This window comes from Acanthisitta chloris, unplaced genomic scaffold, assembly GCF_000695815.1.
Source record: "Acanthisitta chloris isolate BGI_N310 unplaced genomic scaffold, ASM69581v1 scaffold41739, whole genome shotgun sequence".
Taxonomy (NCBI): Eukaryota; Metazoa; Chordata; class Aves; order Passeriformes; family Acanthisittidae; genus Acanthisitta; species Acanthisitta chloris.
In genome coordinates this window covers 1-12,773 of record NW_008691744.1, presented here as the reverse complement: position 1 = coordinate 12,773, position 12,773 = coordinate 1, and the positions used below count along the sequence as shown (strand labels likewise).

At 47.9% G+C, this 12,773-nt stretch overlaps 1 protein-coding gene across 1 annotated transcript; it reads right to left on the bottom strand.

The window, feature by feature from the left end:
* On the bottom strand, positions 1-12,480 carry ADRA1B (adrenoceptor alpha 1B). Its single transcript, XM_009082326.1, has 2 exons — positions 11,508-12,480; positions 1-563 (listed from the first exon to the last, which is right to left on the bottom strand). The coding sequence occupies exons 1-2, from the start codon at positions 12,478-12,480 to the stop codon at positions 1-3; spliced, it is 1,536 nt and encodes a 511-aa protein (XP_009080574.1).
* Positions 12,481-12,773: the final 293 nt, after the last annotated feature.

The window sequence follows — 12,773 nt, the reverse complement described above, 5'->3', positions numbered from 1 at the left end:
TCAGTGCAGTGTGCTGCTGGCTGCACCCGCTGTGCTGCCGTTCCAGGTGTCCCCCAGAGCCTCCTGCTCCCCATGGCAGGGCCCTGGGCTGCCTGCAGGCACGTGCCCGTTGCGCTCTGCCAGCAGGTTGAAGGTGAAGAACTGGCAGGAGTCCTTCTGCCTGCTGCCCTCCTGCAAGGGGCTCAGGAGGGAGCTGGAGTTCCTCCAGTCCTGGAACGTGCACATCTCCATGTGTGGGGGAGTGATTTTGCTCATGTAGCCAGGGCTGGGAGATGCTGAGGATAAAGTCCTCTGGCTGCCACTGAGGAAACTCCCAGTGTCTTCCAGAGAGTCTTTCCTGTGGTGCTCAAAGGAGCAGCGGTTCCAGTTTCTGTAGCTGTAGGGCCACCAGCCCAGCTGCTTCCGCCGGTGGCACTGGCACCTCAGGATCTGTATAAAGGCTCTCTTGAACTCTTTGCTCGAGCAAGGGTAGATGATGGGGTTCAAGCAGCTGTTAAAGTAGCCGAGCCAAAAAATCACCTTGAAGATGGTTTCAGGAGGTTTCAGGGCCGAAAACAGAGATCCTGTCCAGGGGAAATAAGCAGAGACAATGTCTGAGAGCAGCTGTTTGTCTGCCTTTAGGAAGGTAAATGTTACAGCTAGAATCTGTGGATTACAAACCTTTTCTGCATCTTGCTATCATTTCTGGTCTTTCGGTACTAAAATGTTACTTTTAAAGCTACTAGGGAAATGCTTCTCATCATCTGAAAGCTGAAGGAGCACATAATTGATGGAGGATTAGGAAATAAAAAGCTGTCCTTGTTCATGGGTACACACCTGCTGATCCCAGGGACAGACCAAACCTCTGTGTCCAGGCTGTTGCACAGGGCACACATGGAACAAGGTTGTGCCTTCTTTCCAGTGCCATTTTTGAAGTGAAAGGTCCAAGTGCTCCCAGACCTCTGGGACAGTGTGTGTCCAGACACTCCCTGTAACTTCCAATACATTCCCTGGCAGCCCCTAAACATCCCTCCACTGACACAGGTTATTGTGCTGCTACAAACCTCTGGAAACCTGAAGTTCATTGTGGAACTTCCCACACCTCAGGCATTCATAAAAATGAAGTAACCCAAATAAGAGGTTGTTTTATGAATACTTCCTCTTCCTCTCACAACCAAATAATTTCCCTGAAGACGCTGCCCAAATGAGGAACTCCTGCTGGGAATTCCATTTCCTGTCCTTTCAGTGTTACAAACATGCACTGATCAGCTAAATTTAGCAGATGAGGCTGTCGAAGGAATGAGTGACATCTTTACAGCAGAACAGGCAGTGAACAGTGACCCAGCTGGGTAAAACCTCAGTGTCTGCCTCAAGGAGCCAAGGGTGGGCATTGAGGAGACACTCCTCGTGTCACACCCTGAGGGGGGTTTGAGGAGGTTTCCAGAGGCAGGTGACACCAGGCTGGATGTCTCAGCACTCAGGAGGGACCTGTCACGCTGGGTTTGGGTTTGCTGGGCTGTGGAAGCAGCTGAGTCAGTGGTGGCTGTCAGGATGCCTTGGTGGGGAGGGATGTGATTCTAGGCATATTTCCCATCTCGCAGCAATGCAGAGGTCAGGGCCTGGGCCTCAAAACTATGCAAAAAGCACTTCCTATCCCCTTGGGTAAACAGCTCTTACATGCCATGGCAGAGAGCACAGTCTGTGTGGGTGAGGGTGCTGGGCTGGAGGCTCCTCAGCTCCCAGCCAGCCAGGGGGAATGTGTCACTGCTCACACACACACTGCCTCCCCAGCGTGCCTGCTGGGCCCGAGCTGCCTCCCTAGAGAAAATGAGGTGCTAGCCATGGGCTGTCTGCAGAGACTTCCCTCGTCACCTTCTGCCTGTGCTGCTGATAACAATGTGTAGGGTTTGGCCAATGCCTTTTCTGTCCATCTGGTGGAGATCAGGTCCCACCTCTGTCCTGACTGGTACTGCAAAAAGTACCAAGTACAACCCAAAGAAACTCTGGAATGCATTTGATAGATTCTCAACAGATAAACTAAATTCCTGTGAGCACCCAAAGCTGTGTCCTTTGAATGTTACATGGCCTCGATGAAAGATGCAGTGACAGTTCCTGTGAGACTAGGGAATAAGCCACTAAATTTTATACAGCTTAAGGAAACGTTGATCTCAGTTTATAGCTGCAGCCAAGATGAGGAAGATGCTCCAAAATCTTCCCTGTGCACGGCTGCAAACCTTTCCAGGGTTTCTTTTGTAAAAGCTAATATTTGCCCTTCAGGGGAAAGAGAAGCTCTGTGACTCCACAAAGCAAGAACAATACTGTGATGGACAACAACAAGGAACTTTGTGGTGCTCGTAATAATCAACTTCTTACATTGCTTTCTGGAGCTCCTAGAAATGACTTTTAGCTCCTGAAGTCCATTAAACCTCATGAAGTGTCTCAAGAGCCTCTAGTTGTCCCTATGCAGGAAAGTTGAATGCAGTGGTGAATTTGTCCAGCTCAGTTGGTTTTCCTCTCATAGTGCAACAGCTGGAGATCTGTAGGACATTCCTTTAGCAAACTTAAGTACTTTTAGATAGGTGAAATGTGGACAGAGTAAGTGCTAGGGTATAGTTTTCAGTAAGACAGAATATATAAAGAAGTTTGCTGAGAAATGTGAAATTCCCCAAGGGCAAATAAAATCAGCAAAGGCTCAGAGAGGAGGATGGGAACCAGTGCAGGTCAATGAGCTGTGCTGTGTGCAATCTGTGCTGCACAACACTTATTCCTGAATTTCTTACCCTCCAAACTTTTCTATTGCTGTAGCTAAACGCTGACCTTTATTTTCAAATAAGGACAGTAGCCTTTACTTAGCTGCACACATGGTTTGTGTCATCATTCACCTGTGAGGAGCAAACACCATGAGCTGTTCTGGTGCCTGATGAAATGATAAAGCTAAGCCACTAGACACACTCTGAACTGATATTTCCTCCCCTAATCTCCAGCGACTTTCCCATCTCAGTCTGATAACAGATTAAATACTTCCCTCTGCTGATTTCAATTGCTTTTCAACATGCCTGGAAAAATGTGCATCTGATTATCTCCTCAGTGATTTATTGGTGATGGGATTTCCAGAGTGACTTCCCTGCTCGGGATTGGTCTCCTGAGGTTCTATGTGTAACAGCTTCACTCTAGGGGATGTATCTTGCTTTTCACTTTTCTTTCTCTGCCCTAGCCCCTGTGGTTTGCCAAACACAACACCACAGTCTGGGCTCTGATAGCACCATGACACCAAGGACATTTTTGCAAAGCCTTTGTCTGGCACAGATGGAAACCAGAAAATAGCTCAGAAACTCAACCATCTTGGTCAGTTTGGACTGTTTTTTGACCATGCTCACCAGGCTTCACAGAGCTACTCAGGCTGAAAATACACCGAGCAATGGCAAATATCAAGCAAGGGAATTAAGAAGTATTTTATTTAGAAAAAGCTAATTTCATTTAGGGTCTGACTTGTTCTTTATAATAAGTACTTTATTGCAGAGAAAGTAATTCAGGCGTCCTCAATGAAATTAGGGAGACAATTGGCCATATTAATTGCCTTCACATATGCTGCAGGATATCTGGCCAGAGCTTCACTGAGACATCAACACTCAGAGCCCACTGGAGTCACTGGGAGTCCTTGAAAACCTTTGTGAAGTCTCATAAGGACTTCAGTGGACCTGGGAAATAGGGGGAGCAGCAGGAGAATCTTCTGAACTGGCTTAATTATAGTACTTTTGATTAAGGAAAGGTCTTCACTGAAGGAGGTCTTGCTGCAGCCTTCTGCAGAGGAGAAACATCTGCACACATGGACACACACACTGCTCTCTCACAGTCCTTCCTGCTCTGATTCTCTTCCATCCAAAGATCTGCTCCTTTGCTGCCTCTCAGAACTCATCACGGCATCGGTGGAGAAAGGAAGGGAAGGGTAAGAGCTTCTGTACAGAAGTGTCACACAGAGGATGTGTTAGAGTTCCCACTTCCACTTAGGGCAGAAAGAACTGAGCCCCGAGGTTAGACCTTCCATAACCAGACCAAACCCTCCAAACCACTTCCAGGAGGCAGAAAACTTCTTTTGTGTGCAAGAAAACGGCACATCATGCTCTCCTTATGTCTTATTTAATTTTTAACTCCAGCTGCTAATCTCTTTTCTAATCATTTTCTGTTATGATAATCGACTTTCTATTAACTAAACATTCATTTTTAATGCATTGTGGGTTTGATGTCAATTAAGGATATAAATTACTCACAGAATCATCAGTTCTGTTCAGAATCAAGGATTTGATACTCAAGTTAGATGATAGCTGGGCAGGAGTACTGTGAATCCCTGGATTTAGGGAGATGAAGTCTCAGTGGATGAGTTTGGGGCTGTCAAGTGCTGTTTTCTATGCGTTACAAAAGAATCAGCACCTCCTTGTTTGGACACCATGAAACAGAAATAGTTATACAATTAGTAATTGGTAATTGCAGGTTTAGTTACAGAGGCTGCTGAGATGTAAACAGTTAAGGTGACGTTGGAAGCAAACACATCCCCTCCTGTCAGAGATGACTGTTCTGTGTCAGTGCCATTGGAGCCATTCTGGCTGGACTGAGAGCTGAGCTCCTCAGCACTCCCCACCAGAGAGAAGTCCAATGCTTTAAAAATCGCTGTGGTGAGGAAAAGCATTGCAAAACACCAAGTGATAACAGATGAGCTCTGAAACATGGAAAACAGGAAGCTTTGACAGTTCAAACCCTGTCTCAATCTGTTCTCCAGCAAACAGCTTTGGCAAAGATGGGCATTGCTCTGCAATGAATCTGGTGTGTGGTGGAGCTCAGCCCTCCTGGGAGCAGGGGCTCGCTCAGATTTGTGATGTGGTCAGCAGAGGCTTCCCCAGTGCTTGGCTGTGGGTGGGTGCTGAGTGTCTGCTGGGAACTCCAGCTCTGCCCTGTGCTCCTGCTGCTGCTGTCATTGCTGGTGGCTGAGTTACAGCCACTGTGTGTACACAGCTAGGAGCATCCTCCCTGCAGAAGCAATAATCTGCCCTGCCCAGAATTGTTATGAGTGTAGAGAATGCTGAAGGGATGTGTTGGTCTTTTATTCAAGCTTTCTGCAGTCCTTTTCCCCACATGCTCAGCCAAGTCAGCGTGCCAAGGTTTGAGAGCTAATTGGATTTCTAAAGCTCCTGATTTCTCTCCTTCCAGTGCTCAGTGTTTGTTTACATTCCCCTGGATTTATTTAATATAGGGAAAATTCCCACAGTTTACAAACAGTAGAGGATGAGCTAGAGAGTCTGGTTATAAAATTAAGGGCTGATCCAGCTGGGAGGGACTGCAGGCCTGCTGGAGAAGAGGGCTAGGGCAACAGTGAAACAGGCAGAAAACAGGGAGAAAAGAGCTTCAGAAGTAGGAAGAGCATCCAAAATCAACACAGTTAAACTCAATAAGGAAAATGAAAGATGGTTAAGTGATTACTAGTACAAACAAAAACAGTGGGCTATGGTTTCTGAGTGTGTTGGTCTCTGTGGGGCAGCAGCTCCCAGCACTGCCAGGCTGGACAGCCCCAGGGACTCTGCTGTCACCCCCACACTGCAGTGCTCCCCTGGGTGTGGGGACAGCACTTCACCCTTGAGCAAGGAGAACTGTCAGACAAGGAATAGCTGAGTGGACAATGGTGCTGCAGAGGTGGGAGAAGTAGCAGTACAATTGTGATGCTGCTGCAAGTATAGCAGTTGCCACTGTTCATCATAACAACAGGTACATTATGTGACTCAGAGAATCCCAGACTGGTTTGGGTTGGAAGAACCTTAAAGCTCATCTCATTGCACCCCCTGCCCTGGGCACGACACCTTCCACCAGCCCAGAGTGCTCCAAGCTCCAAGGTGTCCTGGTTGTGAGGAGTTCATGTCCTACAACTGACTACCCGTAGCTGTTGCTTCATATTCCAGGTGAACAAATCACTTCTACAAGCTTAGCATGAACCTCATTGACAATGGTTCAAATTTGAGAGCCTTTGAAAGGCTTAAAAAATAGAAACTTAGCTAGAATGACCAAAAGAAAACCAGACTTTACCGGCCTCAAAGTGTTGCAGAACAGATAGGGATCAGATCTTTTCCCTGAACCGAGGAGTTCTTACACCTTCCTGTTAGGAGCTCTTGCAAGGCAGAGCAGCTGCCTTTGCATTTCTAAAGTTGTGTATTCAGCCCCAGAACTACTGACCTGGCACCATCTCACAGCCCGGGATGGCTCTGGTGATTTACACTCGTGCTGCCCTCACATAAATGGGATAGAATCAAGATCAGTTTTGGTCCTCTAAACCAGACAGGAGACAGGGACAGACTCGTGGCATTATTGCTGTTATTTTGGCCAAAAGAGTTACAGATTTCTGCAGCTTGCTAACCAGGCAGAATATGAGCCAAGCTTTTTCTTGTTTTGCACAGGATTAGCTGATTAAGGGAGCCTAGAAGAGCTAATCTAAGTCTGCTGACATTTCATTTATTGTACTTCAGTGTCTGCAGTCACTAAACAGCTTTGGTTTTATTTTCTCCCCTTCTTGCTCCTGACTGATAAGTGAGACAATGTGTCTTGGCCATCACTGGTAGATAACAGGCCTATAGCATGGAGCCAGTAACAGCTGCAGGGGCACTGCATGAACTGCCACTGGGTTTTTCTCTCTTGTCACTTAGAGACCAATGGTTGTGGCTTTCCAGTTTCTGGAGATGGCTGAAAGCCATGAAAATAGCACAATTGTTGCAGGGGCTGTGGAGGAGTGTGTTAGTACAGGTATGAAAACTCTCTCCCTCTTGGCCATGGCAGCACTGTGAGCCTGAGGTATGGCCATGATGCATGAGAACCATACACACCTGGGTAACTTTACTCAGTGCTTTCCTCACAACCACCAACCTGGGCTACAGCACAAGTGCTTGCTTTCCTCACAACCACCAACCTGGGCTATAGTACAAGTGCTTTCAAATGCCTTTGGCAGAAGGACCTTGTGTCCAACTGCCTTGCTGACAGCAATGTTTCCTCTGGAGTTATCACTCCTGGCCTTGATTTCAAGACTCTGGAGATTTCCTTCTTTCTGCCCAGTGCCTCAGTCCTGAATTTTTTCTTGGAGCTTTCTGACCACCTGAGACAGGAGCTGCTGCTATCCCTGAGGCTCAGGAGTCAACAGGAGTTGATCTTTTTGTATTTGTTTCTGAATTTCTTTAAGTTTTTGTGGCACGGCACACTGAGATTTCCCTGTGTTCCTCTGCCATGCAAATCAAAAGCTTACAGAGGAAGTACTCCAGAATTTGTGTGGTCTCACCTGCTTTGATAACAAACAACTGTGTGGTAAAACCCAGGAGTGACTGGTAACTGACACCATTGCCAAGCAAAAGGCTTCACCCAGGGCTGGGGAGGCTATTTCAGGGGGAAAAGGAATCACCTTGAGATGATCTAGTCGTCCCTGTGTGGCACAAGGTGCTGCCCTGGTCAGTCACTGCCCTTTATGTTTAGTTTCACAGTCCCTGCTGTCACCAGTGCAGCTGAACTTTGCCCGGAGCACTGTCCTGGCCATGGGCAGAGGGACACATTGCCACGTGGCTCAGGAATGGGTCTGGATGGTGTGTGACTATTGACTCGAGGACATCACATCTAGAGGGCTAGAGCAGCTGGGGAGGGAGAGGAGGTGAAATGAAGTGGAGGACAAAGCAGCCTAAAGCCTTGTGGAAACCACAGCCCAGTGGCACTGCCAGCACCAGACCTAATGCCTGGGAGTGCTTCCCATGGGAAACTGAGGGCTCTAACATGGTATTGGTGGTGCAGAGATGCAGAGTTTGGCCTGGTGTAACACAAATCTACATACTGCCCTCAATAACATCGTTTTGCATTGGCTGAGCTGTGGCCTGCGGAATATTTCATTGTTTTAAAATGAGGTTTCAAAAGCTTAGTACAGAAGGAGAGTCAACCCAGCTGTACCCACACCCTGGGGCTCCTGGGGCCTTAGCCCACTGCCAGTGAAGCTGCAAGGACTTTGTTTCTGAGTTCAGTGGGTAGGATCCCAGGTTTTGTGGGAACAGGGATTTAGGCTGAGCTGGGAAGGGAACACTGCTCTGCTGCTCTCCCCTGGAGTTAGCAATGGGCTGGGGCAGTTGATGTGGAGATGGTGAGTTTTCCCTTTGTGTGTGTGTGTGTGTGGGACAAGGCTAAAAAGCCACTGAGATCTCAGTTAACCTGCACTTATATGATCCTTCATTTTGGATTCATTTTGTTATTAGAGGCATAAAATTGGATATTCCTTTGTTTAAAGAAGGGAGTTTTAGTGACTACTGCCTTACCTCTGCAGGGCTCTGGTCTTTAAATAATCTATTTTACTCAGCATTTTCCAGCAGTGCCTATTTAACAGTCCTGATGCCTAAGGAAGGATTTGTAGGAGAGGGATGAAAAGAAACATTTATTCTAAAGCAGCAAGATATTTACTCCTCAAAGCTGAGTCACTGAATTTATGGCACGAGAAGTTGTCTCCAAGACACATATGTCTTTATTTCATTCTGTTATGTGGTATCACAAATAATTTTGACTGGCAAAATAACTGCCACAAAGCCACAGAGCATTTATAAATGTGTGCAGCAAGGATGTTCTGTAGCTCTGTTGCTGTCTGGAAAGAATATCCAGTAGCTACTGGAATGAAACCAAATTTCTCAGACTATTCTCTTTGACACCAGTTTTGCTGCATCATCAGGTGCTTAGCACTGGAGACAGCAAAGGTTCAGTGCCACAGAGAGTCTGGGTGATGCTTTGTGCTGCTCATCAAGTGCTCAGTGCTGTGACTCCTCTCTGCAGTGCACAGACAGCTCTGGCAGCTCTGCAGAGCCCTTTGGTTTTAGCTTGAGAAACACTCCAAGTGTTAATATTATTCCTTTTCATTTGTCATGGGGTATTTATTCAAGCAGTACTCCTGCCTCCAGCACCACATCTGTTCCCAGCACCTATCTGCCACCTGATGCCATAATCCCTTGCTGGAATTGCAAAACAGGTGGCTGTGGGATGTGGTGAAATGCAGAGTGGAAGAAAAATGATATTGTCTGGGAAACTACTGGAAGAGCCGAGAATATTTTTGACATGAAGGAAACTCCATATAAGCAGATGTGTTCAGAGATGGCTTTGGGCTGCTGCAGAAACAGCAGTGAGCAACTTGTGTTCAGATGTTCTGAACACAGAAATCCAGAGCTACTCTGCTGAGAGCTTTCTGCAGAGCCGTGGTAGGACAGAAAAATGATATTGTCTGGGAAACTACTGGAAGAGCCGAGAATATTTTTGACATGAAGGAAACTCCATATAAGCAGATGTGTTCAGAGATGGCTTTGGGCTGCTGCAGAAACAGCAGTGAGCAACTTGTGTTCAGATGTTCTGAACACAGAAATCCAGAGCTACTCTGCTGAGAGCTTTCTGCAGAGCCGTGGTAGGACTGAGGGGAGCAAGGAGCAGGAGAAAATGTAAAGCAAATGTAAAGCAAATGTAAAGCTGCAGTTGTGAGGGCTTGAACTGGGGCAGTGGTGCAAACATCAGGTGTGAGAAATGGACACCAAGGAAGAATCCTATTCCTGCAGGAAGTGGAGATATCCAGCCTGGATAGCCCAGGACCTGTGGAGAGCTGGGTGAGCCATCAGTACTGTTTGGATTCTGTGGTTTGCCTGTCACAGAAACCAATTCCATATCACTGGGTGCTTTCTGTAAGGGATGTTAACAGCAGTGGGCTCAGCCCCCCCAGCATCTGTGCCAGCACACAGAGTGCTGTGCTGGGGCTCTCACCTCACCCCTGCCTCGTGCACAGTTCATAAGGGAGATAAAATCATCCTCTGGCAAGCAATAAATTCTTCACTCAGGTGTCTTAAACATCTCACTCACCCTGCCAGGGGAGCCCAGGAGCTTTAGAATAGCTTCTCAAAGGGAAAACTGACATTCTTTCAAGGAACTGATTTGTTTCTCACATTGCTTCTGCCCTGTGAGTGCAGTGTTTGTGCTGAGCTGCTCTGGGTCTGTGTTCTGGGCAGTGTCAGGAGCTGTACTGGGCTGTGCTGCCTACAGACACTCTGCTGTGCTCACATCTGCTTTTGTATCTTCAGTGACTCAAAATCAAGGAGGGAATCTACTTTATGAGGGGATCGTGACCTGCTAGCTACGTGTCTCATGCTGGTACCATATGGTGGAAACACCTTTCTGTGCACAGGTAACAGTTGGGAACTCGCTCTGTGCTATGAACTTTCCTTAGGAGTCAGCACAAGGATTGAAACTTCAGTAGCCAAAGAGAACTTTGCTCACAATTTTCCTTCTGTATGGAATTTTTCACATCCTGAACATTGCCTTTATACAGATCTTGAATCACAAAGGTTTCAAGGTTTATGATCCAATGAGATAGAGCTGGCAAAGTTGCCCTGCAGTAGGTGAAGTAGTTGTGTTGCAGTAAAGATTCTAGTCTAAAGGACACTACACATCCACTGAAATTAATGCTTTATAACACCTCACCAGGACCAGGCTGCTGAACTCAGTTTTCTACACCAGGCTCTATAAATACTCACTTACCACTCCATCAGAAATGTTTTGGTAGGGTAACTAAGTCAACACCAATACAGAACATTATAAAGGCTTTTCCTCCCTTTTCTTTTCCCACATCTTTCCATATTTAGGCTGCCAGATTGTCTCTGTCTCAGAGAAATTAATTTTGGACAGCTATTTCTCAGAAGCTTAGTAACTGAATGTCTTGAGATGCTCCACTTCAGAGGCAGTGCTAGTGTTAAAAGCAATAGAAGCAAGTCTCCCAAGGGCCTGGGAACACAGAGCAATTTGTTAAGGCTACAGCAAACGCTTTAATAATCTTTCCAAGCTGTGAGGGCACAAAGTGGCTGCCCAAATCTCACAGGGCAATCTTCTGGAATGCCTGAACACACACCTGTGGAAACCAGTGAGAACCTTTCTGTGGGGATCTGTGGCTTGATGCCTTTGCTTCTGGGGGTTGATCAGTAACGTTTGAACCGAGAACTAGGACTTTTTCAGCTTCCCAAAGCTCAGGGGAGTTCTGCACCTCGTTAGCTCAGGTTCGTCTCCACCTAAGGCACCTAGTAGTGCCACAGTCCTGCTGTGTGACAGCCCAAACAGCAGCAGTGACCTGAATCCAGAGCCTGCAGTGCTCTAACTCTGTTCTGCTCTGGGGTTCGTGTTACAGCACTCTGGTAATGTTTCTGAAACCAAATTCAGTGCAAATGGAAAACATAACGGAAGATTTTGTGTGTAAACTCTGAGGAGATTGTGCCCTGATGTGGCACGTGCCCATCCCAGAGGGGTCCCGGTGAACAGGGGCTCTGCAGCTGCACACTCCCCAAAGTTTCAGCATGGTTCTTAGCAGAAGAAGTTCCCTTCCCCTCCTTTCACCTGTTCACTGCTCCTCACAACTGCATCTGCTTCTCAGGCATCTGATTTTCCCCGTGATATTTTTGTGGTAACCAACTAACCCAGTTCCTCCCCTCTCCATCCCCTGGTCCCCAGCTTACCTAGAGGCAGAACGATGAAGAAGGGGAGCCAGCACAGGATAAACATGCCAACCACAATTCCCAACGTCTTGGCTGCCTTCTTTTCTCTAGAGAACTTCAAAAGTTTGAGAGCTAAGGAGTTCCTGGGGTTGTGCCCCTTGGATTTGGTGTTGTTTAACGTGTCCTCGTGGACGTTCTTGTAATGAATCCGTAAGGTCAGCTCCTTGGAGTTGCACATCTCTTTCATGACCCCAGCTTCCAGGTTCCTCGTAGTCCTTTTGGCCACGATGTAGACCCGACAGTACATGACGAGGATGACGATTAAAGGAATGTAAAAAGACCCCAAGGAGGAAAACAAAGCGTAGAAAGGTTCCTCGGTGATTCGGCACTCCTTGTCGTCCTTGGGCGCCGGTTCCTTCCAGCCCAGGAGAGGCCCAATGGAAATCACCATGGAGAGGACCCAGACACCCAGCAGAGCTAGGATGGCCCTTCTCCTTGTCACCAGCGTCGGGTACTGCAGAGAGTAACGCACCCCGATGTACCTGTCTATGGAGATGGCACAGAGGCTGAGGATAGAGGCTGTGCAGCACAGCACATCCACTGCTGCCCAGATGTCACAGAATATCCTGCCCAGCACCCAGTAGCCAAGGACTTCCAGTGTCGCAGAGAATGGCAGCACGGTAAAGCTCAGCAGCAGATCTGCTATCGCCAGGTTGACGATGAAGTAGTTTGTGGGGATTCTCAGGTGTCTGTTGCAAGCCACAGAGAGAATCACCAGGATATTACCCACGATAGCAAAGAGTATGAAGGCACCGAGGATCAGCCCCACGGCTATGGCCCTGCTGATGGCCAGGGCAGGTGGCTCCAGGCTGCCTGCTGTCCCGTTGGAGCTGTTTGCAGAGACACTGCCGTTACTTAGTGCAGGCACTCTCAGATATCCCGGGACCGAGGCATTGGATTTGTCGGCGAGGTAGGAATTCATCTTAAAATTCATCCCCCATAGCAGTGGCGGTTGGGTCCCTCGCACGGCGCGGCGATGCTTCGGGTCACTGCGGACTCATCTCTCCGCCCAAGAAGTTGTCGCAAAGCTCTGGCCAGAGGGAGAACTGTCCCCAGCGAGCTGCCAGCGGCGAGCATGGCCCGGCGCGGAGCCTGTCAGCGAGAGGCTGCGCGAACTTGCTCCATTCCTCGCACGGACTCAGCACAGCGATCAGCAGGCGAAAGCGAGAGCTGCAGCGCTGCAAGAGAGGAGCGAGCGCTGAGCCCTCGGGGCGCTGAGCGCTGAGC